At 42.3% G+C, this 27,565-nt stretch overlaps 1 protein-coding gene across 1 annotated transcript in view; it reads left to right on the forward strand.

Annotated features, from left to right (window-relative positions):
* The window catches only part of MYCBP2 (MYC binding protein 2), a gene marked incomplete in the record, with an annotated part of 1,460,675 nt that overhangs the window by 261,305 nt on the left and 1,171,805 nt on the right, over positions 1–27,565 (forward strand). Inside the window, 1 exon segment of the mRNA XM_053707907.1 lies at positions 19,424–19,562. Within this exon segment, the coding sequence (XP_053563882.1) occupies positions 19,424–19,562 (139 nt within the window).

Here is a 27,565-nt window from a genome sequence, read left to right on the forward strand (position 1 = left end):
CTGATGATAATGGTTCTGAAATGCCCCTACACCAGTCTGAGGGGGCCAGGGAGGTTTTGTCTGAGGGAGAAATTTCAGATTCAGGGAAAATTTCTCAACAAGCTGAACCCGATGTGATTACATTTAAATTTAAGTTGGAACATCTCCGCGCTCTGCTTAAGGAGGTATTATCCACTCTGGATGATTGTGAGAATTTGATCATCCCAGAGAAACTATGTAAAATGGACAAGTTCCTAGAGGTCCCGGGGCTCCCAGAAGCTTTTCCTATACCCAAGCGGGTGGCGGACATTGTAAATAAAGAATGGGAAAGGCCCGGTATACCTTTCGTCCCTCCCCCCATATTTAAAAAATTGTTTCCTATGGTCGACCCTAGAAAGGACTTATGGCAGACTGTCCCCAAGGTCGAGGGAGCGGTTTCTACTTTAAACAAACGCACCACTATACCCATAGAAGATAGTTGTGCTTTCAAAGATCCTATGGATAAACAATTAGAAGGTTTGCTTAAAAAGATGTTTGTTCAGCAAGGTTACCTTCTACAACCAATTTCATGCATTGTCCCTGTCACTACAGCCGCGTGTTTCTGGTTCGATGAGCTAGTAAAGGCGATCGATAGTGATTCTCCTCCTTATGAGGAGATTATGGACAGAATCCGTGCTCTCAAATTGGCTAATTCTTTCACCCTAGACGCCACTTTGCAATTGGCTAGGTTAGCGGCGAAGAATTCTGGGTTTGCTATTGTGGCGCGTAGAGCGCTTTGGTTGAAATCTTGGTCAGCGGATGCGTCTTCCAAGAACAAACTCCTTAACATTCCTTTCAAGTGGAAAACGCTGTTTGGCCCTGACTTGAAAGAGATTATCTCTGATATCACTGGGGGTAAGGGCCACGCCCTTCCGCAGGATAGGTCTTTCAAGGCAAAAAATAAACCTAATTTTCGTCCCTTTCGTAGAAACGGACCAGCCCCAAGTGCTACGTCCTCTAAGCAAGAGGGTAATACTTCTCAAGCCAAGCGAGCCTGGAGACCAATGCAAGGCTGGAACAAGGGAAAGCAGGCCAAGAAACCTGCCACTGCTACCAAGACAGCATGAAATGTTGGCCCCCGATCCGGGACCGGATCTGGTGGGGGGCAGACTCTCTCTCTTCGCTCAGGCTTGGGCAAGAGATGTTCTGGATCCTTGGGCACTAGAAATAGTCTCCCAAGGTTATCTTCTGGAATTCAAGGGGCTTCCCCCAAGGGGGAGGTTCCACAGGTCTCAATTGTCTTCAGACCACATAAAGAGACAGGCATTCTTACATTGTGTAGAAGACCTGTTAAAAATGGGAGTGATTCATCCTGTTCCATTAGGAGAACAAGGGATGGGGTTCTACTCCAATCTGTTCATAGTTCCCAAAAAAGAGGGAACGTTCAGACCAATCTTAGATCTCAAGATCTTAAACAAGTTTCTCAAGGTTCCATCGTTCAAAATGGAAACCATTCGAACAATTCTTCCTTCCATCCAGAAAGGTCAATTCATGACCACGGTGGATTTAAAGGATGCGTATCTACATATTCCTATCCACAAGGAACATCATCGGTTCCTAAGGTTCGCATTCCTGGACAAGCATTACCAGTTCGTGGCGCTTCCTTTCGGATTAGCCACTGCTCCAAGGATTTTCACAAAGGTACTAGGGTCCCTTCTAGCGGTGCTAAGACCAAGGGGCATTGCAGTAGTACCTTACTTGGACGACATTCTGATTCAAGCGTCGTCCCTTCCTCAAGCAAAGGCTCACACGGACATAGTCCTGGCCTTTCTCAGATCTCACGGATGGAAAGTGAACGTGGAAAAGAGTTCTCTATCTCCGTCGACAAGGGTTCCCTTCTTGGGAACAATAATAGACTCCTTAGAAATGAGGATTTTTCTGACAGAGGCCAGAAAAACAAAACTTCTAAACTCTTGTCAAACACTTCATTCCGTTCCTCTTCCTTCCATAGCGCAGTGCATGGAAGTAATAGGTTTGATGGTAGCGGCAATGGACATAGTTCCTTTTGCGCGCATTCATCTAAGACCATTAAAACTGTGCATGCTCAGTCAGTGGAATGGGGACTATACAGACTTGTCTCCGAAGATACAAGTAAATCAGAGGACCAGAGACTCACTCCGTTGGTGGCTGTCCCTGGACAACCTGTCACAAGGGATGACCTTCCGCAGACCAGAGTGGGTCATTGTCACGACCGACGCCAGTCTGATGGGCTGGGGCGCGGTCTGGGGATCCCTGAAAGCTCAGGGTCTTTGGTCTCGGGAAGAATCTCTTCTACCGATAAATATTCTGGAACTGAGAGCGATATTCAATGCTCTCAAGGCTTGGCCTCAGCTAGCAAAGGCCAAGTTCATACGGTTTCAATCAGACAACATGACGACTGTTGCGTACATCAACCATCAGGGGGGAACAAGGAGTTCCCTGGCGATGGAAGAAGTGACCAAAATCATTCTATGGGCGGAGACTCACTCCTGCCACCTGTCTGCAATCCACATCCCAGGAGTGGAAAATTGGGAAGCGGATTTTCTGAGTCGTCAGACATTACATCCGGGGGAGTGGGAACTCCATCCGGAAATCTTTGCCCAAATTACTCAACTGTGGGGCATTCCAGACATGGATCTGATGGCCTCTCGTCAGAACTTCAAGGTTCCTTGCTACGGGTCCAGATCCAGGGATCCCAAGGCGACTCTAGTAGATGCACTAGTAGCACCTTGGACCTTCAAACTAGCTTATGTATTCCCGCCGTTTCCTCTCATCCCCAGGCTGGTAGCCAGGATCAATCAGGAGAGGGCGTCGGTGATCTTGATAGCTCCTGCGTGGCCACGCAGGACTTGGTATGCAGATCTGGTGAATATGTCATCGGCTCCACCATGGAAGCTACCTTTGAGACGAGACCTTCTTGTTCAAGGTCCGTTCGAACATCCGAATCTGGTCTCACTCCAGCTGACTGCTTGGAGATTGAACGCTTGATCTTATCAAAACGAGGGTTCTCAGATTCTGTTATTGATACTCTTGTTCAGGCCAGAAAGCCTGTAACTGGAAAAATTTACCACAAAATATGGAAAAAATATATCTGTTGGTGTGAATCTAAAGGATTCCCTTGGGACAAGGTAAAGATTCCTAAGATTCTATCCTTTCTTCAAGAAGGATTGGAGAAAGGATTATCTGCAAGTTCCTTGAAGGGACAGATTTCTGCCTTGTCTGTGTTACTTCACAAAAAACTGGCAGCTGTGCCAGATGTTCAAGCCTTTGTTCAGGCTCTGGTTAGAATCAAGCCTGTTTACAAACCTTTGACTCCTCCTTGGAGTCTCAACTTAGTTCTTTCAGTTCTTCAGGGGGTTCCGTTTGAACCCTTCCATTCCGTTGATATTAAGTTATTATCTTGGAAAGTTTTGTTTTTGGTTGCAATTTCTTCTGCTAGAAGAGTTTCAGAATTATCTGCTCTGCAGTGTTCTCCTCCTTATCTGGTGTTCCATGCAGATAAGGTGGTTTTACGTACTAAACCTGGTTTTCTTCCAAAAGTTGTTTCTAACAAAAACATTAACCAGGAGATAGTCGTGCCTTCTTTGTGTCCGAAACCAGTTTCGAAGAAGGAACGTTTGTTGCACAATTTGGATGTTGTTCGCGCTCTAAAATTCTATTTAGATGCTACAAAGGATTTTAGACAAACATCTTCCTTGTTTGTTGTTTATTCTGGTAAAAGGAGAGGTCAAAAAGCAACTTCTACCTCTCTCTCTTTTTGGATTAAAAGCATCATCAGATTGGCTTACGAGACTGCCGGACGGCAGCCTCCTGAAAGAATCACAGCTCATTCCACTAGGGCTGTGGCTTCCACATGGGCCTTCAAGAACGAGGCTTCTGTTGATCAGATATGTAGGGCAGCGACTTGGTCTTCACTGCACACTTTTACCAAATTTTACAAGTTTGATACGTTTGCTTCTTCTGAGGCTATTTTTGGGAGAAAGGTTTTGCAAGCCGTGGTGCCTTCCATTTAGGTGACCTGATTTGCTCCCTCCCTTCATCCGTGTCCTAAAGCTTTGGTATTGGTTCCCACAAGTAAGGATGACGCCGTGGACCGGACACACCTATGTTGGAGAAAACAGAATTTATGTTTACCTGATAAATTACTTTCTCCAACGGTGTGTCCGGTCCACGGCCCGCCCTGGTTTTTTAATCAGGTCTGATAATTTATTTTCTTTAACTACAGTCACCACGGTATCATATGGTTTCTCCTATGCAAATATTCCTCCTTAACGTCGGTCGAATGACTGGGGTAGGCGGAGCCTAGGAGGGATCATGTGACCAGCTTTGCTGGGCTCTTTGCCATTTCCTGTTGGGGAAGAGAATATCCCACAAGTAAGGATGACGCCGTGGACCGGACACACCGTTGGAGAAAGTAATTTATCAGGTAAACATAAATTCTGTTTTCGAAACTTCAAGAGTGGTCCCTCTACCTCTTCCCCTGCTGCAAAGCAAGAGGGGAACTTTGCTCAATCCAAGCCAACCTGGAGACCTAATCAGTCTTGGAACAAGGGTAAACAGGCCAAAAAGCCTGCTGCTGCCACCAAGTCAGCATGAAGGGGTAGGCCCCGATCCGGGACCGGATCTAGTAGGGGGCAGACTCTCTCTCTTTGCTCAGGCCTGGACAAGAGACATTCAGGATTCCTGGGCAGTAAAAATTGTAACCCAGGGATACCTTCTAGATTTCAAGGATTCCCCTCCAAGGGGGGGTTCCATCTTTCTCAATTGTCTGTAAACCCGACAAAAAGAGAGGCGTTCTTACGCTGTGTAGAAGACCTTTTTACCATGGGAGTGATCTGCCCAGTTCCAAAAGCAGAACAGGGGCAGGGGTTCTACTCCAATCTGTTTATAGTTCCCAAAAAGGAGGGAACCTTCAGACCAATTCTGGATCTCAAGATCCTAAACCAATTCCTAAGAGTCCCATCTTTCAAGATGGAGACCATTCGGACTATCTTACCATTGATCCAGGAGGGTCAATATATGACCACCGTGGACTTAAAGGATGCGTATCTGCACATTCCTATTCACAAAGATCATCACCAGTTCCTCAGGTTCGCCTTTCTGGACAAGCATTATCAGTTTGTGGCTCTTCCTTTCGGGTTGGCCACGGCGCCGCAAATCTTCACGAAGGTGCTAGGGTCCCTTCTGGCGGTTCTAAGGCCACGGGGCATAGCAGTGGCGCCTTATCTAGACGACATTCTAATTCAAGCGTCGTCCTTCCAACTAGCCAAGTCTCACACGGACTTAGTGTTGGCCTTTCTAAGGTCTCACGGGTGGAAAGTGAACGTAAAAAAGAGTTCTCTTCCCCCCTCACGAGAGTTTAATTTCTAGGGACTCTGATAGACTCGGTGGACATGAAAATATTTCTGACGAAGGTCAGGAAATCAAAGATTTTGTCCACCTGCCGAGCTCTTCATTCCATTCCTCGGCCGTCAGTGGCTCAGTGTATGGATGTAATCAGACTTATGGTAGTGGCAATGGACATAGTTCCGTTTGCTCGCTTGCATCTCGGACCACCTCAACTATGCATGCTCAATCAGTGGAATGGGGATTATGTGGATTTATCTCCTCAGATAAATCTGGATCAAGAGACCAGAGACTCTCTTCTTTGGTGGTTGTCACAGGATCATCTGTCCCAGGGAATGTGTTTCCTCAGGCCAGAATGGGTTATAGTGACGACAGACGCCAGTCTTCTGGGCTGGGGTGCAGTCTGGAATTCCCTGAAAGCTCAGTGTTTGTGGACTCGGGAGGAGGCTCTCCTACCAATAAATATTCTGGAATTAAGAGCGATATTCAATGCTCTCCAGGAATGGCCTCAGCTGGCTTCGGCCAGATTCATCAGGTTTCAGTCGGACAACATCACGACTGTGGCTTATATCAATCACCAGGGCGGAACAAAGTGTTCCTTAGCGATGATAGAGGTCTCAAGGCTAATCCAATGGGCAGAGGCTCACTCTTGCTATCTGTCAGCGATCTATATCCCAGGTGTAGAGAACTGTGAGGCAGATTTTCTAAGTCGTCAGACTTTTCGAGTGGGAACTCCATCCGGAGGAGTTTGCTCAGCTGGTTCGGCTATGGGGCACACCAGAGTTGGATCTGATGGCGTCTCGTCAGAACGCCAAACTTCCTCGTTACGGCTCCAGGTCAAGGGATCCTCAGGCTGTACTGATAGATGCTCTAGCAGTACCCTGATCGTTCAACCTGGCTTATGTGTTTCCACCTTTCCCTCTCCTTCCACGTCTGATTGCCAGAATCAAACTTGGAGAGAGCATAGGTGATTTTGTTAGCGCCTGCGTGGCCACGTAGGACTTGGTATGCAGACCTGGTGGACATGTCATCCCTTCCACCATGGTCTCTGCCATTAAGACAGGACCTTCTGATTCAAGGTCCATTCAAGCATCCAAATCTAATTTCTCTGCAACTGACTGCTTGGAGATTGAACGCTTAATACCTTGATTCAGGCTCGAAAGCCTGTTACCAGGAAAATTTATCATAAGATATGGCGTAAATATTTTTTTTGGTGCGAATCCAAAGGCTTCTCCTGGACTAAAATCAGGATTCCTAGGATTTTGTCTTTTCTCCATGAGGGATTGGAGAAAGGATTATCAGCTAGTTCCCTAAAGGGACAGATATCTGCTCTGTCTATTTTATTGCACAAGCGTCTGGCAGATGTTCCAGACGTTCGGGCTTTTTGTCAGGCTTTAGTTAGAATTAAGCCTGTGTTTAAACCTGTTGCTCTGCCATGGAGTCTAAATTTAGTTCTTAAAGTTCTTCAGGGGGTTCCGTTTGAACCCATGCATTCCATAGATATTAAGCTTTTATCTTGGAAAGTTTTGTTCCTAGTTGCTATCTCTTCAGCTCGAAGAGTTTCTGAACTATCTGCATTACAATGTGACTCTACTTATCTTGTGTTCCATGCTGATAAGGTGGTTTTGCGTACCAAGCCTGGGTTCCTACCTATGGTTGTTACTAACAGGAATATCAATCAAGAAATTGTTGTTCCTTCTCTGTGTCCTAATCCTTCTTGTAAGAAGGAACGTCTGTTGCACAACTTGGACGTGGTTCATGCTTTGAAATTTTATTTGCAGGCAACCAAAGATTTTTGTGAAACATCTTCTTTGTTTGTTGTCTATTCTGGAAAGCGTAGGGGTCAAAAGGCTACAGCGACTTTTCTTTCCTTTTGGCTGAAAAGCATCACCCGTTTGGCTTATGAGACTGCTGGACAGCAGCCTCCTGAAAGGATTACAGCTCATTCTACTAGAGCGGTAGCTTCCACATGGGCTTTTAAAAATGATGCTTCTGTTGAACAGATTTGTAAGGCTACGACTCGGTCGTCGCTTCATACCTTTTCAAAATTTTATAAATTTGATACTTTTGCTTCTTCGGAGGCTATTTTTGGGAGAGGTTTTGCAAGCAGTGGTGCCTTCAGTTTAGGTTCCTGTCTGGTCCCTCCCTTCATCCGTGTCCTAAAGCTTTGGTATTGGTATCCCACAAGTTAGGATGAATCCGTGGACTCGGTACATCATGCAAAAGAAAACAAAATTTATGCTTACCTGATAAATTTCTTTCTTTTGCAATGTACCGAGTCCACGGCCCGCCCTGTCTATTCAAGACAGACAGTATTTTTTTTATGTAAACTTCAGTCACCTCTGCACCTTATAGTTTCTCCTTTTCTTCCTTGGCCTTCGGTCGAATGACTGGGGGGTGGAGTTAAGGGGGGAGCTATATAGACAGCTCTGCTGTGGTGCTCTCTTTGCTACTTCCTGTCAGGAAGGACAATATCCCACAAGTTAGGATTAATCCGTGGACTCGGTACATCGCTAAAGAAAGAAATTTATCAGGTAAGCATAAATTTTGTTTTCTTTTTGGCTGAAAAGCATCATCCGTTTGGCATACGAGACTGCTGGACAGCAGCCTCCTGAACGAATTACAGCTCATTCCACTAGAGCGGTGGCTTTCACATGGGCTTTTAAAAACAATGCTTCTGTTGAACAGATTTGTAAGGCTGCGACTTGGTCTTCCCTTCATACCTTTTTCAAATTTTACAAATTTGATACTTTTGCTTCTTCGGAGGCTATTTTTGGGAGAAAAGTTCTTCAAGCAGTGGTGCTCTCTGTTTAGGTATCTGTCTTGTCCCTCCCGTTCATCCGTGTCCTGTAGCTTTGGTATTGTATCCTACAAGTAAAGGATGAATCCGTGGACTCGTCGTATCTTATAGAAGAAAAGGAAATTTATGCTTACCTGATAAATTGATTTCTTCTATGATACGACGAGTCCACGGCACGCCCTGTTAATTTAAGACGGATTATATTTTTTGGTTTAAAACTTCAGTCATCTCTGTACCTTTTTAGTTTCTCTTTTTTCTTCCTATACCTTCGGTCGAATGACTGGGGGGTGGAGTCAGGGGAGGAGCTATATAGACAGCTCTGCTGTGGTGCTCTTTGCCAATTCCTATTAGCAGGAGGATAATATCCCACAAGTAAAGAATGAATCTGTGGACTCGTCGTATCATAGAAGAAATCAATTTTTCAGGTATGCATAAATTTCCTTTTTTTTTTTTTTTTATACCTGCTATTAGTATTGCCTTCATTGTGGCAGCTTCTACTCTATGGTGTGGCAGTTTGTCTTATCAGATTTCAGATGGCTCTATGGATGAGGATTTTCAACATTGCCTAGATCTGGTTATGTCTGCTATTGCATTTATCTGTGATGCAACTGTTGACATTATTGGGATTAATGTAAAAAATATGACTCAAGCTGTTTTGTCTAGAAAGGCAAAGGCGTTATGGCTAAAATGTTAGTCAGCTGATATGGTTTCCAAGACCAGTATTTTGACTTTAACATTTCAGAGTAAGATATTATTTGACCCTGGTCTAGATGCTATTATGTCTACCGTGACTGGAGGTAAAAGCTTTTCTTCCTCAGGATATGAAATCCAAGGTTAAAGGAAGGTCTACTAATTGTTTTTATTTCTTTTGTCAGTCTAGGAACCAAAAATCCTCCTCCTTTAAAAGAATGAATTATCTTCTAGAGCTCCCTGGAAGTCCTCTTCCAGTTGGAACAAATCTAAGTAGTCAAAACAGCCCTCTGCTGCAACTAAGTCGGCATGAAAGTGTGGCCCTTATATACCGATCTTCTCTTGGTAGATTACACCTTTTTTCAGAAAGTCTTGGCTTGGTCCATTCAAGATCCCAGAGTATCGCATATTGTTTCCTAGGGATATAGTATAGGATTCAGATCAAGGCCTTTCCATAGGAAGGTTTCCTCTGTCCAACATTCCAAAGAATCCTGTAAAGGCTCAAACCTCTTCAATATATTCAATATTTAGAACGCATGCAAGTGATTTGTCCTGTTCCTTTGGAGTTTTTATTCCAACATTTTCCTTTTTCCCACAAAAGAGGGAACTTTCAGGCAGATTGTGGATCTAAAACCTTGAACAAATTTCTCAGTTTCGATCTTCAAAATGGAAGCAATCAGCGCTATACATCCCCCCCCCCCCCCCGTTCAACACGGACAATTTATGTCTACAATAGATTTGAAGGATGCCTACCTTCATATCCTAATTCACAAACCGGATTTTAATTTCCTCAGATTTGAGTATATGGAAAAACCTTTCCAGTTTGTACCACTATAGTTTGGTCTGGCTACTGCTCCCAGAATTTTCCCAATGCTTCTGTGAACCCTGTTATTTGTAAACAGAGTTCAGGGTATATTGATGGCTCCATATCTGGTTCAAGCGCCATCTGTACTTTTTAGCATTTTCTCATACCAACAATCCCCCCCCCCCCCCAATCAACATGTTTGGAGAAGCAATGTTCCAAGGAGCTCCCTGTCTCCACAGTTCCGGGTGTCCCTTCTTGGAGTGGTCATAAACTCAATTTCTATGAGACTTTCCTTAACAGATCAAAGGAAATTAAAGCTAGTCAATTTGTGCAAAGCTTTACTCATCTCCCAAACCTATTGTAGCTCTTTCTATGTAATTGTTAGGTCAGTTTATTGTGGCATCAGATGCTATTCCGTTTGCTTGGTTTCACATTAGACCTATTCAACTTTACATGTTTAGTCAATGATGCAATCCATTTTCTTTTGGATCCTATGACAAGGTGTTTTCTCTTGTGGTTGACAAAGCTCCAGTCCATTTCTCTGGGGGCATCCTTTCTTCATCTACCCAGGACAATAATCATGACAGAACCAAGTCTCTTAGGTTGGGATGAAGTAATGGGGGTCCAGGAGAGCACAGGGAGTTTGTTTACCTCAGGAGGTGAGGTTACTAATAAATGTGTTAGAGCTTTGTGTGATCTTCAGAGCTGTCCCATTCTTAAGGAATAGTCTTATATTTGTTTTCAATCTGACAATATGACTGCTGGGGCAAATACCAATCACCAAGGAGGAACTCAGTTCTCTAGTGATGGAGGTATTTCGAAAAATGTTCTGCTTCGAAGATTGTTAGCTTGAATCAAGCAAGAACTATAGTTAGTAGGGCTGCAATTAACGATTATTTTCATAATCGATTAATCGGCCGATTATTTTTTCGATTAATCGGATAAAAAAGAATCAATAATTGTTTCCTATATTTCTCCAACATAGGTGTGTCCGGTCCACGGCGTCATCCTTACTTGTGGGATATTCCCTTCCCCAACAGGAAATGGCAAAGAGCCCAGCAAAGCTGGTCACATGATCCCTCCTAGGCTCCGCCTACCCCAGTCATTCTCTTTGCCGTTGTACAGGCAACATCTCCACGGAGATGGCTTAGAGTTTTTTAGTGTTTAACTGTAGTTTTTATTATTCAATCAAGAGTTTGTTATTTTGAAATAGTGCTGGTATGTACTATTTACTCTGAAACAGAAAAGAGATGAAGATTTCTGTTTGTATGAGGAAAATGATTTTAGCAACCGTCACTAAAATCCATGGCTGTTCCACACAGGACTGTTGAGAGCAATTAACTTCAGTTGGGGGAACAGTGAGCAGTCTCTTGCTGCTTGAGGTATGACACATTCTAACAAGACGATGTAATGCTGGAAGCTGTCATTTTCCCTATGGGATCCGGTAAGCCATGTTTATTACGATCGTAAATAAGGGCTTCAAAAAGGGCTTATTAAGACTGTAGACTTTTTCTGGGCTAAATCGATTGATTATTAACACATATTTAGCCTTGAGGAATCATTTTATCTGGGTATTTTGATATAATAATATCGGCAGGCACTGTTTTAGACACCTTATTCTTTAGGGGCTTTCCCAAAGCATAGGCAGAGCCTCATTTTCGCGCCGGTGTTGCACACTTGTTTTTGAGAGGCATGGCATGCAGTCGCATGTGAGAGGAGCTCTGATACTTAGAAAAGACTTTCTGAAGGCGTCATTTGGTATCGTATTCCCCTTGGGGCTTGGTTGGGTCTCAGCAAAGCAGATACCAGGGACTGTAAAGGGGTTAAAGTTCAAAACGGCTCCGGTTCCGTTATTTTAAGGGTTAAAGCTTCCAAATTTGGTGTGCAATACTTTTAAGGCTTTAAGACACTGTGGTGAAAATTTGGTGAATTTTGAACAATTCCTTCATGTTTTTTCGCAATTGCAGTAATAAAGTGTGTTCAGTTTAAAATTTAAAGTGACAGTAACGGTTTTATTTTTAAACGTTTTTTGTACTTTGTTATCAAGTTTATGCCTGTTTAACATGTCTGAACTACCAGATAGACTGTGTTCTGAATGTGGGGAAGCCAGAATTCCTATTCATTTAAATAAATGTGATTTATGTGACAATGACAATGATGCCCAAGATGATTCCTCAAGTGAGGGGAGTAAGCATGGTACTGCATCATTCCCTCCTTCGTCTACACGAGTCTTGCCCACTCAGGAGGCCCCTAGTACATCTAGCGCGCCAATACTCCTTACTATGCAACAATTAACGGCTGTAATGGATAATTCTGTCAAAAACATTTTAGCCAAAATGAACACTTATCAGCGTAAGCGCGACTGCTCTGTTTTAGATACTGAAGAGCATGACGACGCTGATAATAATATTTCTGAAGGGCCCCTAACCCAGTCTGATGGGGCCAGGGAGGTTTTGTCTGAGGGAGAAATTACTGATTCAGGGAACATTTCTCAACAAGCTGAACCTGATGTGATTGCATTTAAATTTAAGTTGGAACATCTCCGCATTCTGCTTAAGGAGGTATTATCCACTCTGGATGATTGTGACAAGTTGGTCATCCCAGAGAAACTATGTAAAATGGACAAGTTCCTAGAGGTGCCGGGGCTCCCAGAAGCTTTTCCTATACCCAAGCGGGTGGCGGACATTGTTAATAAAGAATGGGAAAGGCCCGGTATTCCTTTCGTCCCTCCCCCCATATTTAAAAAATTGTTTCCTATGGTCGACCCCAGAAAGGACTTATGGCAGACAGTCCCTAAGGTCGAGGGAGCGGTTTCCACTTTAAACAAACGCACCACTATACCCATAGAGGATAGTTGTGCTTTCAAAGATCCTATGGATAAAAAATTAGAAGGTTTGCTTAAAAAGATGTTTGTTCAGCAGGGTTACCTTCTACAACCAATTTCATGCATTGTCCCTGTCGCTACAGCCGCATGTTTCTGGTTCGATGAGCTGATAAAGGCGGTCGATAGTGATTCTCCTCCTTTTGAGGAGATTATGGACAGAATCAATGCTCTCAAATTGGCTAATTCTTTCACCCTAGACGCCACTTTGCAATTGGCTAGGTTAGCGGCTAAGAATTCTGGGTTTGCTATTGTGGCGCGCAGAGCGCTTTGGTTGAAATCTTGGTCGGCTGATGCGTCTTCCAAGAACAAGCTACTTAACATTCCTTTCAAGGGGAAAACGCTGTTTGGCCCTGACTTGAAAGAGATTATCTCTGATATCACTGGGGGTAAGGGCCACGCCCTTCCTCAGGATCGGCCTTTCAAGGCAAAAAATAAACCTAATTTTCGTCCCTTTCGTAGAAACGGACCAGCCCAAAGTGCTACGTCCTTTAAGCAAGAGGGTAATTCTTCTCAAGCCAAGCCAGCTTGGAGACCAATGCAAGGCTGGAACAAGGGAAAGCAGGCCAAGAAACCTGCCACTGCTACCAAGACAGCATGAAATGTTGGCCCCCGATCCGGGACCGGATCTGGTGGGGGGCAGACTCTCTCTCTTCGCTCAGGCTTGGGCAAGAGATGTTCTGGATCCTTGGGCGCTAGAAATAGTCTCCCAAGGTTATCTCCTGGAATTCAAGGGACTTCCCCCAAGGGGGAGGTTCCACAGGTCTCAGTTGTCTTCAGACCACATAAAAAGACAGGCATTCTTACATTGTGTAGAAGACCTGTTAAAAATGGGAGTGATTCATCCTGTTCCATTAAGAGAACAAGGGATGGGGTTCTACTCCAATCTGTTTATAGTTCCCAAGAAAGAGGGAACGTTCAGACCAATCTTAGATCTCAAGATCTTAAACAAGTTTCTCAAGGTTCCATCGTTCAAGATGGAAACCATTCGAACAATTCTTCCTTCCATCCAGGAAGGTCAATTCATGACCACGGTGGATTTAAAGGATGCGTATCTACATATTCCTATCCACAAGGAACATCATCGGTTCCTGAGGTTCGCATTCCTGGACAAACATTACCAGTTCGTGGCGCTTCCTTTCGGATTAGCCACTGCTCCAAGGATTTTCACAAAGGTACTAGGGTCCCTTCTAGCTGTGCTAAGACCAAGGGGCATTGCTGTAGTACCTTACTTGGACGACATTCTGATTCAAGCGTCGTCCCTTCCTCAAGCAAAGGCTCACACGGACATTGTCCTGGCCTTTCTCAGATCTCACGGATGGAAAGTGAACGTGGAAAAGAGTTCTCTATCTCCGTCAACAAGGGTTCCCTTCTTGGGAACCATAATAGACTCCTTAGAAATGAGGATTTTTCTGACAGAGGCCAGAAAAACAAAACTTCTAGACTCTTGTCGGATACTTCATTCCGTTCCTCTTCCTTCCATAGCTCAGTGCATGGAAGTGATCGGGTTGATGGTAGCGGCAATGGACATAGTTCCTTTTGCACGCATTCATCTAAGACCATTACAACTGTGCATGCTCAGTCAGTGGAATGGGGACTATACAGACTTGTCTCCGAAGATACAAGTAAATCAGAGGACCAGAGACTCACTCCGTTGGTGGCTGTCCCTGGACAACCTGTCACGAGGGATGACATTCCGCAGACCAGAGTGGGTCATTGTCACGACCGACGCCAGTCTGATGGGCTGGGGCGCGGTCTGGGGATCCCTGAAAGCTCAGGGTCTTTGGTCTCGGGAAGAATCTCTTCTACCGATAAATATTCTGGAACTGAGAGCGATATTCAATGCTCTCAAGGCTTGGCCTCAGCTAGCGAGGGCCAAGTTCATACGGTTTCAATCAGACAACATGACAACTGTTGCGTACATCAACCATCAGGGGGGAACAAGGAGTTCCCTGGCGATGGAAGAAGTGACCAAAATCATTCTATGGGCGGAGTTTCACTCCTGCCACCTGTCTGCTATCCACATCCCAGGAGTGGAAAATTGGGAAGCGGATTTTCTGAGTCGTCAGACATTACATCCGGGGGAGTGGGAACTCCATCCGGAAATCTTTGCCCAAGTCACTCAGCTGTGGGGCATTCCAGACATGGATCTGATGGCCTCTCGTCAGAACTTCAAAGTTCCTTGCTACGGGTCCAGATCCAGGGATCCCAAGGCGGCTCTAGTGGATGCACTAGTAGCACCTTGGACCTTCAAACTAGCTTATGTGTTCCCGCCGTTTCCTCTCATCCCCAGGCTGGTAGCCAGGATCAATCAGGAGAGGGCGTCGGTGATCTTGATAGCTCCTGCGTGGCCACGCAGGACTTGGTATGCAGATCTGGTGAATATGTCATCGGCTCCACCTTGGAAGCTACCTTTGAGACGAGACCTTCTTGTTCAGGGTCCGTTCGAACACCCGAATCTGGTTTCACTCCAGCTGACTGCTTGGAGATTGAACGCTTGATCTTATCGAAGCGAGGGTTCTCAGATCCTGTTATCGATACTCTTGTTCAGGCCAGAAAGCCTGTAACTAGAAAGATTTACCACAAAATTTGGAAAAAATATATCTGTTGGTGTGAATCTAAAGGATTCCCTTGGGACAAGGTTAAGATTCCTAGGATTCTATCCTTCCTTCAAGAAGGATTGGAAAAAGGTTTATCTGCAAGTTCCCTGAAGGGACAGATTTCTGCCTTGTCTGTGTTACTTCACAAAAAGCTGGCCGCTGTGCCAGATGTTCAAGCTTTTGTTCAGGCTCTGGTTAGAATTAAGCCTGTTTACAAACCTTTGACTCCTCCTTGGAGTCTCAATTTAGTTCTTTCAGTCCTTCAGGGGGTTCCGTTTGAACCCTTGCATTCCGTTGATATTAAGTTATTATCTTGGAAAGTTTTGTTTTTAGTTGCAATTACTTCTGCTAGAAGAGTTTCAGAATTATCTGCTCTGCAGTGTTCTCCTCCTTATCTGGTGTTCCATGCAGATAAGGTGGTTTTACGTACTAAACCTGGTTTTCTTCCAAAAGTTGTTTCTAACAAAAACATTAACCAGGAGATTATCGTACCTTCTCTGTGTCCGAAACCAGTTTCGAAGAAGGAACGTTTGTTGCACAATTTGGATGTTGTTCGCGCTCTAAAATTCTATTTAGATGCTACAAAGGATTTTAGACAAACATCTTCCTTGTTTGTTGTTTATTCCGGTAAAAGGAGAGGTCAAAAAGCAACTTCTACCTCTCTCTCTTTTTGGATTAAAAGCATCATCAGATTGGCTTACGAGACTGCCGGACGGCAGCCTCCCGAAAGAATCACAGCTCATTCCACTAGGGCTGTGGCTTCCACATGGGCCTTCAAGAACGAGGCTTCTGTTGATCAGATATGTAGGGCAGCGACTTGGTCTTCACTGCACACTTTTACCAAATTTTACAAGTTTGATACTTTTGCTTCTTCTGAGGCTATTTTTGGGAGAAAGGTTTTGCAAGCCGTGGTGCCTTCCATTTAGGTGACCTGATTTGCTCCCTCCCTTCATCCGTGTCCTAAAGCTTTGGTATTGGTTCCCACAAGTAAGGATGACGCCGTGGACCGGACACACCTATGTTGGAGAAAACAGAATTTATGTTTACCTGATAAATTACTTTCTCCAACGGTGTGTCCGGTCCACGGCCCGCCCTGGTTTTTTTAATCAGGTCTGATAATTTATTTTCTTTAACTACAGTCACCACGGTACCATATGGTTTCTCCTATGCAAATATTCCTCCTTAACGTCGGTCGAATGACTGGGGTAGGCGGAGCCTAGGAGGGATCATGTGACCAGCTTTGCTGGGCTCTTTGCCATTTCCTGTTGGGGAAGGGAATATCCCACAAGTAAGGATGACGCCGTGGACCGGACACACCGTTGGAGAAAGTAATTTATCAGGTAAACATAAATTCTGTTTTTAAATAAAATCCACATACTGAGTGTTACAAATATAAACTTCAGACTAAAACTTTATATTAACACAACTGTTTATCCAATTTTTAAGCAGCAGAACAGTTTTATAATTAAGCAAAGCAAAACCACAAACTGTTTGAAAGGAGGTAGAACTATAAAGAGTTAGACCTAACACTGTTAATAACATTCTGTTATTCACTCTTTCAGAAACCTTACATTGAAATGCAAAAATCTCAACATGTCGACATGCTTCTTGCGAAGGCTGGTTCTCTGTTTGCAGCTATATTTCCTGCAGCAGAGAAGAGGCACTCAGATGGTGTTAAGGTGCTTGAGATGCATAAAGGGACTCTGAACCCAAATTTTTTATTTTGTGATTCAGATAGAGCATGCAATTTTAAGCAACTTTCTAATTTACTCCTATTATCATATTTTCTTCATTCTCTTAGTATGTTTATTTGAAAAGCAAGAATGTTTAGATGCCGGCCCATTTTTGGTGAACAACCTGGGTTGTCCTTGCTGATTGGACAGCACCAATAAACAAGTGCTGTCCATGGTACTGAACCAAAAATTCGCTGGCTCCTTAGCTTAGATGCCTTCTTTTTCAAATAAAGATAGCAAAAGAACAAAGAAAAATTGATAATAGAAGTAAATTAGAAAGTTGCTTAAAATTGCATGCTTTATCTGAATCATGAAAGAAAAAATTTGGGTTCAGTATCCCTTAAGTAGGGTTTTGCCAATTTCACCAAAGTGGGATATTTATCTTTGTTAGCTCTTCACCAATGCAAAGAGTTTTCCACCTTGGCAAGGGACTTCTCAATAAAGTAACCCTTGACTTCATTCTAACATAAAAAAAATATCTTGAATATCTATACGCAATGGTAAATAACCAGCTAAAAGGTTAGGGGAAAATATCTAGTCCGCTCTAAAAATAACAGATATATACTTATAAAGGTTGAATCTGGTACATATTATCACAATTTATTAAAAATATAAAAAAAAACAATAAAAATCAAATCAAAAGCGCTAAGGACTATATATCAATAACAGGTCAAAGCCTTACACATTTATTTATACAGTACATATACAGTAATCAGCAATAGCAAGCAATACGCTAATAATTGTGCAAACAGATAATAGTGCACATCAATTTAAATAACTCACATCAATCTAGGGGCTAGGTGTAAAGAACAAGCTTGGCACTATATCATGCAAAGCATAGTTCCAAATTACCTGATTTAATATAAACAATCCAAATGATAACTATTATATCTGAATTGCACATAAGCCAGGGGTAGTTGTAAACTTATACTGTCCTGAAAAAGTGAAAAGTAAACATCTGTAGACGTCCTTTAGGCTAAGGAAATAACCATAAAATGCAATACCATGTGCAGGAGTTAATGGAGTGAAGCAGCTGGTGTTGGGCACAGACCAACTAATTGCAAACCAACTAATCGATTGAGAGTGGTTGACAACTATTTTCTTAATAGATTATTATCGATTATGACGATTAGTTGTTGCTGCTCTAATAGTAATCCTAAAAGCGCCAGGTTGGGCTTGCAGAACTTAGTTTGCAGACTTAGTACAAATGTCCAGCTCTCCTCTGTGGTATCTTGTCACAACCTTTTCATTTTATTAAGATCTCTCTCATCTTGATGGCTTGGAGATTGAATGCATAATATTGAAAGAGCAAGGTTTCTGAGATGCTGTGATAAATAACTTAATTCATGCTAGAAAACCTGACACATGGAAGATATATAGCAAAATTTGGAGAGAAAAAAATTCTTTGTTGTGAAAAACAGTTTTAATTGGCATTCTTACGGGCTACACTTATTTCTTGGGGCATGTTAAAACCAAACTTTACATTTGGAGATTGTACAAGTGTCTGAGTATTATTATAGTGTAGAGCGCCCTCTACCAGGTTTCCTCTGTACTATTTATTATATAAGCTGTTGTATACTGTTATACAAGTACAAATATGGAGCAAACTGTTTCTGTCGCCATTATTATGTCTTAAGAGGAGTCAGTTTCTGATATCTAACTAGCTACATATATTTGTTTATTTTGCATATCTGTTCCAGTATGCCAGGTCAACCAGATATGTGAGAATTGTATACCTCAATGATACAGAAGGGGTGGAAATAGACTTAACTGAAATTTGTCAGAAAAAAATCTAATATTTGAAGTTCAGAGAAAGTGCTGTTGCATTGTCTTTTTATGATGCATTTGTTGATTATTAAAATCTACTGTATTTATTGGTCCTTTAATGTTTAATCCATTGGCTCACCTTGTCCAGCACAGAATATTTTATTTGTGCCTATGGCTCTGAGTAATTTGAGGGCAAACTCAATTCTCCTGTTCTTTTCAAATTTCGGGTTTTGCTTGTCTATCGACTGAATTAAGCAAAAAGGCAGTTGGTATGTTCTTCTACAGATCTAAGTATAGTATCCAATTACTGAATATAATATGAAATTGTTAATTGCACAATCATTGATATGAATAATTAATTTAAAAAATCCTTTATTTCAGACATTTTATTCAGTCCCATTCCATATTGAATTAATTCGCTGTAATGTTTTACTTTTGCTTTTGGAAGCATATACTTTGTATCCAAAAAAGTCTTCAACTCCATGTAAAAATTCCTTTGAAAAACATGTAATGCTCTTGTTTTTTATAGTTCAAACAGAGGCTGTTCATATGACTTGCATTGACATGAAACCTATGCCAAACATATTAAATAAACAATTCACTCAAGCTGCCATACAATGCTTTGCATAGGAATTCTGACTGGTTGGGATGAAGACCATAGTTACATGAAACTAGCAATAAGGGAGGATATATAACGTGAGAGAGGAAGCGTTTCCAACACTTTCCAAATATGTGTTTTGCATTGCCGATTTAAATTATTTAAAAAAAAAATTAACAATATTTTTCTACTTTTTTTTGTTACAGGACGGATTTGTAGTTAGAATATTTGCGACTAGCACAGAACCAGTATTGCAGCAGGAACTGCAGTTGAAACTGGCAAGAAAGTGTTTGCATGCGTGTGGCATCTCCCTTTTTGATCTAGAGAAAGATTTGCACATTATAAGTAAGCAAAAATATTAAGCTATTCCATCTATTAATTTTGTAACCTTTTTCACTACATTTTTTTCTTCCCATAGACTGTTAGAAGTTATCTACTGATGTGGGTCACTTTCTAAGTTTGCAGTGTCTTATGCTTTTATGTGGGTTCTCTTTGTGAATTTCTAATAACATTAATGTCTATAGAAGTCTATCAGTCATTTTACATTTATACAGTGCCACAGTTATTGCATATTTTTTATTTGTAAAAACCCCAAATTCCCCGACCTACCGTACATTACACTTGGATTCTGTGTAGAGATAAGAAAATATAACCTCTATGCCTCTCACTGCTTTAAACATAAATCCCATTTGTATATATTCACTTTCTTATAACCACCTTTAAAACCTATTGTAGTTAACTCCTACAAATGGGGGGTCTATGTTCCGATACAGATTTTGGGGAACTCCCACCCCCACTACAGCAGAGAAAGTAGACTGCAGTCTCCTTCCCCTTCATGAGCTCCAGCAGGAAGTCCCAGTGTCTTTTACCATGTATGTGCACAATGACTTACCGAGGATAAATGAATTCCTGCAGCAGAGAATTTGTTTTCAAAAGCTGTAGGTGGGGTTAGATTTTTTTAAAAGTCTGCATCACTGCACCCATAACACTTACAGAAACATGGGACCCCTCATTGGATAAAGGATGTTTTGCTTCATACCCTGTAAGATACAGGTGATCAAAAGGGGGGAGACCTGTCTCCTTTGGATGCAGCTGATCATAGTTAAAAAGGTGGTTGTGATCACCTGTGTAAGTTACTAGACATGCACAACTATTTTTCTCTTGTAAGGTGTATCCAGTCCACGGATCATCCATTACTTGTGGGGTATTCTCCTTCCCAACAGGAAGTTGCAAGAGGACACCCACAGCAGAGCTGCTATATAGCTCCTCCCCTAATTGTCATATCCAGTCATTCTCTTGCAACTCTCAACAAAGATGGAGGAAGTAAGAGGAGAGTGGTAAAATATAGTTAGTTTTTTCTTCAATCAAAAGTTTATTTTCCAATAGTACCGGAGTTGTACTATTTTATCTCAGATAATCCAAATCCATAAATGAATACAGCACCACTGAGTGTGCACGGAGGTAAGGAAAAACTGCAATTCCTCAATATATAAATGTTGTACATGCAATCCACCAGCACTTGTATGGATCAGATCGAGAACAGCTGCTTAAACAAAGGGAAGTGTGGTGGATTTATAAAATGGAATCCATGGCACCTAAAGGGTTAAATAGGGACTTTGACCTATCATGTTTTTTGTGAAATGACCCTTACTTCCCCACCTTTCTTTTAGTAATTTAATAGTATATTAGTGCAAGCCATCCTTGTCACAACACAGTAAAGTGTGACAACATTAAGTTACATAGCTCTATAATATATTGTTTGCTGCTATATAAATTTATATTCAGTGACTTGTTTTTAATTGTTACACAAGTTGTCTATGAAAATGGTAGAAAGCATTATGAGATGTAATATAAAAATGTACCAGTAGATGGCGCCAGGAGTCCATTATGGGCAACAGTTTGGCGCGAGAAAGCAAATGTTTAAAAGGCTCAACTTGTTAATATGTAACAGAAAGCATGACTAAGTGACATAGGGTCACGAAACGTTGCTTGTTTTAACTTGACTATTGACTTCAATAAAAGATACTTTTTATACCTACAAGTGCTGGTGGATTGCATGTACAACTATTTTATCTCAGGCAGTATTTAGAAGAAGAATCTGCCTGCGTTTTCTATGATCTTAGCAGCTTGTAACTAAGATCCACTGCGGTTCTCACTTATGTCTGAGGAGTGAGGTAACTTCAGAGGGAGAATGGCGTGCAGGTTATCCTGCTATGAGGTATGTGCAGTTTTAAGTTTTTCTAGGGACTAGAAAATGCTGCTGATACCGGATTAATGTAAGTTAAGCCTAAATACAGTGATTTAATAGCGACTTGTATCAGGCTTACTATCAGAGATATATACTCTTATAAAATGGCAATATAAAACGTTTGCTGGCATGTTTAATCGTTTTTATATATGCTTTGGTGATAAAACTTTATTGGGGCCTAGTTTTTTCCACATGGCTGGCTTGATTTTTGCCTAGAAACAGTTTCCTGAGGCTTTCCACTGTTGTAGTATGAGTGGGAGGGGCCTATTTTAGCGCTTTTTTTGCGCAGTTAAAATTACAGACAGAGACATTCAGCTTCCCTCAGCAGTCCCCTGCATGCTATAGGACATCTCTGAAGGGCTCTAAAGGCTTCAAAAGTCATTTATTGAGGAAGGTAGGGCCACAGTAGAGCTGTGGCAGTTGTGACTGTTTAAATTCCGTTTTCCGTTTTTTGCATTAAGGGGTTAATCATCCATTTGCAAGTGGGTGCAATGCTCTGCTAACCTATTGCATACACTGTAAAAATTTCGTTTGATTTACTGCCTTTTTTCACTGTTTTTCAAATTTTGACAAAATTTGTTTCTCTTAAAGGCACAGTACAGTTTTTTATATTTGCTTGTTATCTTGATTTAAAGTGTTTTCCAAGCTTGCTAGTCTCATTGCTAGTCTGTACAAACATGACATAGAGGAAACTCCTTGTTCATTATGTTTAAAAGCCATGGTGGAACCCCATATGAGAATGTGTACTAAATGTATTGATTTCACTTTAAACAATAAAGATCAGCTTTTGTCTTTAAAAAATGTATCACCAGAGGATTCTGACGAGGGGGAAGTTATGCCGATTAACTCTCCCCACGTGTCAGACCCTTTGACTCCCGCTCAAGGGACTCATGCTCAAATGGCGCCAAGTACATCAAGGACGCCCATAGCGATTACTTTACAAGACATGACGGCAGTCATGGATAATACACTGTCAGCGGTATTAGCCAGGCTGCCTGAATTTAGAGGAAAGCGAGATAGCTCTGGTGTTAGGCGTAATACAGAGCATACAGACGCTTTAAGGTCCATGTCTGATACTGCCTCACAATATGCAGAAGCTGAGGAAGGAGAGCTTCAGTCTGTGGGTGATATCTCTGACTCAGGGAAACCTGATTCTGATATTTATACTTTTAAATTTAAGCTTAACCTCCGTGTACTGCTTAGGGAGGTTTTAGCTGCTCTGAATGACTGTGACACAATTGCAGTGCCAGAGAAATTGTGTAGACTGGATAAATACTTTGCAGTGCTGGTGTGTACTGAGGTTTTTCCAATACCTAAAAGGTTTGCAGAAATTATTAATAAAGAGTGGGATAGACCCGGTGTGCCGTTTCCCCCCCCTCCTATTTTTAGAAAAATGTTTCCCATAGACGCCACCACACGGGACTTATGGCAGACGGTCCCTAAGGTGGAGGGAGCAGTTTCTACTTTAGCAAAGCGTACTAATATCCCTGTCGAGGACAGTTGTGCTTTTTCAGATCCTATGGATAAAAAATTAGAGGGTTACCTTAAGAAAATGTTTATTCAACAAGGTTTTATCCTGCAGCCCCTTGCATGCATTGCTCCTGTCACTGCTGCTGCGGCGTTCTGGTTTGAGTCTCTAGAAGAGGCTTTACAGGCAACGACTCCATTGGATGACATACTTAACAAGCTTAGAGCACTTAAGCTAGCTAAATCTTTTGTTTCGGATGCTATTGTTCATTTGACTAAACTAACGGCTAAGAATTCTGGATTTGCCATCCAGGCGCACAGGGCGCTATGGCTTAAATCTTGGTCAGCTGACGTGACTTCAAAGTCTAAACTACTTAACATTCCCTTCAAGGGACAGACCCTATTCGGGCCTGGTTTGAAGGAAATTATTGCTGACATTACTGGAGGTAAAGGTCATGCCCTTCCTCAGGACAGGTCCAAATCAAGGGCCAAACAGTCTAATTTTCGTGCCTTTCGAAACTTCAAGGCAAGTGCAGCATCAACTTCCTCTGCTACAAAACAAGAGGGAACTTTTGCTCAGTCCAAGACGGCCTGGAAACCTAACCAGTCCTGGAACAAAGGCAAGCAGGCCAAAAAGCCTGCTGCTGCCTCTAAGACAGCATGAAGGAACGGCCCCCTATCCGGTAACGGATCTAGTAGGGGGCAGACTTTCTCTCTTCGTCCAGGCGTGGGCAAGAGATGTTCAGGATCCCTGGGCGTTGGAGATTATATCTCAGGGGGTATCTTCTGGACTTCAAGGCTTTCCCTCCACAAGGGAGATTTCACCTTTCACGATTATCTGTGAACCAGATAAAGAAAGAGGCATTCTTACACTGTGTGCAAGACCTTCTAGTTATGAGAGTGATCCATCCAGTTCCAAAGGAGGAACAGGGACAGGGATTTTACTCAAATCTGTTTGTGGTTCCCAAAAAAGAGGGAACCTTCAGACCAATCTTGGATCTAAAGATCTTAAACAAATTCCTCAGAGTTCCATCATTCAAAATGGAAACTATTCGGACCATCCTACCTATGATCCAGGAGGGTCAATATATGACTACCGTGGATTTAAAGGATGCTTACCTTCACATTCCGATACACAAAGATCATCATCGGTTCCTAAGGTTTGCCTTTCTGGACAGGCATTACCAGTTTGTGGCTCTTCCCTTCGGGTTAGCTACAGCCCCATGAATTTTTACAAAGGTTCTGGGGTCGCTTCTGGCGGTCCTAAGGCCGCGGGGCATAGCAGTGGCCCCTTATCTAGACGACATCCTGATACAGGTGTCAAACTTCCAGATTGCCAAGTCCCATACGGACATAGTTCTGGCATTTCTGAGGTCGCATGGGTGGAAAGTGAATGAGGAAAAGAGTTCTCTGTCCCCACTCACAAGAGTCTCCTTCCTAGGGACTCTGATAGATTCTGTAGAAATGAAAATTTACCTGACGGAGTCCAGGTTATCAAAACTTCTAAATTCTTGCCGTGTTCTCCATTCTATTCCGCGCCCTTCGGTGGCTCAGTGCATGGAAGTAATCGGCTTAATGGTAGCGGCAATGGACATAGTACCGTTTGCGCGCCTACATCTCAGACCGCTGCAACTATGCATGCTCAGTCAGTGGAATGGGGATTACACAGATTTGTCCCCTCTACTAAATCTGGATCAAGAGACCAGAGATTGTCTCCTCTGGTGGCTATCTCGGGTCCATCTGTCCAAAGGTATGACCTTTCGCAGGCCAGATTGGACAATTGTAACGACAGATGCCAGCCTTCTAGGTTGGGGTGCAGTCTGGAACTCCCTGAAGGCTCAGGGATCGTGGACTCAGGAGGAGAAACTCCTCCCAATAAATATTCTGGAATTGAATATTCAATGCTCTTCAAGCTTGGCCTCAGTTAACAACCCTGAGGTTCTTTAGATTTCAGTCGGACAACATCACGACTGTGGCTTACTTCAACCATCAAGGGGGAACAAGGAGTTCCCTAGCAATGTTAGAAGTCTCCAAAATAATTCGCTGGGCAGAGAGACACTCTTGCCACCTATCAGCGATCCATATCCCAGGTGTAGAGAACTGGGAGGCGGATTTTCTAAGTCGTCAGACTTTTCATCCGGGGGAGTGGGAACTCCATCCGGAGGTGTTTGCTCAATTGATTCATCGTTGGGGCAAACCAGAACTGGATCTCATGGCGTCTCGCCAGAACGCCAAGCTTCCTTATTACGGATCCAGGTCCAGGGACCCGGAAGCGACGCTGATAGATGCTCTAGCAGCGCCTTGGTCTTTCAACCTGGCTTACGTGTTTCCACCGTTTCCTCTGCTCCCTCGACTGATTGCCAAAATCAAGCAGGAGAGAGCATCGGTGATCTTGATAGCACCTGCGTGGCCACGCAGGACCTGGTATGCAGACCTAGTGGACATGTCATCCTTTCCACCTTGGACTCTGCCTTTGAGACGAGACCTTCTACTACAAGGTCCTTTCAATCATCCAAATCTAATTTCTCTGAGACTGACTGCCTGGAGATTGAACGCTTGATTTTATCAAAGCGTGGCTTCTCCGAGTCAGTCATTGATACCTTAATACAGGCACGAAAGCCTGTCACCAGGAAAATCTACCATAAGATATGGCGTAAATATCTGTATTGGTGTGAATCCAAAAGTTACTCATGGAGTAAGGTTAGGATTCCCAGGATATTATCTTTTCTCCAAGAGGGTTTGGAAAAAGGATTATCAGCTAGTTCTTTGAAGGGACAGATTTCTGCTCTGTCTATTCTTTTGCACAAGCGTCTGGCGGATGTTCCAGACGTTCAGGCGTTTTGTCAGGCGTTGGTTAGAATCAAGCCTGTGTTTAAACCTGTTGCTCCTCCATGGAGCTTAAATTTGGTTCTTAAAGTTCTTCAAGGGGTTCCGTTTGAACCTCTTCATTCCATAGATATCAAACTTTTATCTTGGAAAGTTCTTTTTTTGATGGCTATTTCCTCGGCTCGTAGAGTCTCCGAGTTATCTGCTTTACAATGTGATTCTCCTTATCTGATCTTCCATACAGATAAGGTAGTTCTGCGTACAGAACCTGGGTTTTTGCCTAAGGTGGTATCTACTAAGAATATCAATCAAGAGATTGTTGTTCCATCATTGTGTCCTAATCCATCTTCAAAGAAGGAACGTCTTTTACATAATCTGGACGTGGTTCGTGCTTTAAAGTTTTACTTACAAGCTACTAAAGATTTTCGTCAAACATCTGCTTTGTTTGTGGTTTACTCTGGACAGAGGAGAGGTCAAAAGGCTTCGGCAACCTCTCTTTCCTTTTGGCTAAGAAGCATAATCTGCTTAGCCTATGAGACTGCTGGACAGCAGCCTCCTGAAAGGATTACAGCTTATTCTACTAGAGCTGTGGCTTCCACTTGGGCCTTTAAAAATGAGGCTTCTGTTGAACAGATTTGCAAGGCGGCGACTTGGTCTTCGCTTCATACTTTTTCCACAATAAGAATATCCCACAAGTAATGGATGATCCGTGGACTGGATACACCACAAGAGAAATAAATTTATCAGGTAATTATAAATTGTTTTTTTTTTTTTTTGGCCAAACAAATAACAAATGTGAACTTATTTTGGCAACATTTGTTCATGAACAAATCAAATTTCTATGTATTCATTTGTTTAGTTAATTTACACATTTTTACATCAGTTCAAATTTTTCTATTTGTTTAAAAAAAAATGTGGAAAACAAATTATTGAAAATCTACCAGTTACATACCGGTGCAGTGTTTTGATAGGGGCCATATTCTACCATATAACAGAGATAAACAAGACCCTAGTTTTGAAAGCCATGTATCATACACCTGTCATTTGTAGGGTGACAATTACATACCTAATGGACACACAACACATTACACAACATACCTCACATGAACGAGGATATTGCTTATTTTCAAATAAGTAGTCTATTGTCTCTTTAGGTAGCAGGCGATTGCCATAGAAATTACAGCCATTTAACAGTTGACATTTGCAGTGCATTGGCCTTTATTATTGACCGTAGCACCTTAAATCAATCACATGATTGGGGTAAAGACCAAGGTTGGCTATGAGCTGATCACATCACATCTTAGAAGGGGTTAATAGGAAAGGATCCAAAAAGTGAGACCCCTTTAATTTAGTTACCATAAAATGTTTGTAATACACATTGAAGTTTGAAAACAAGAAGTCGTAAGATGTCAGATCTACTGAGCAATTTACTACTGTTTTTATAATAGGTTGAAAATAAAATGTAATATATTTTGTATTGTATAGAACAACTAGACATTGAGGGATCTGCTTGTGTGTAGTGCAAGATCTCTTGTAATTCATTGGTGTAAAATCAGCACGTATACAGTATATTTGTACAGAACAGGACAATCGTACACAAGTCTTGTAATACACTGGTTAGCACACAGATAACTACTAACAGAGTATGCTGCACCATTCGGTGATAACTTTATTTAGTAATTCATTAAATTTCACATTTTTCTATTCCAGAGTTTTTACTTTACAATACAAGTGTAAAATTTACCATTTGCTGCATGTTTTCCCATATATAGAATTTCATGTGTAAGGTTTTGAATACGTTTCTCAG

This window comes from Bombina bombina, chromosome 3, assembly GCF_027579735.1.
Source record: "Bombina bombina isolate aBomBom1 chromosome 3, aBomBom1.pri, whole genome shotgun sequence".
Classification (NCBI taxonomy): Eukaryota; Metazoa; Chordata; class Amphibia; order Anura; family Bombinatoridae; genus Bombina; species Bombina bombina.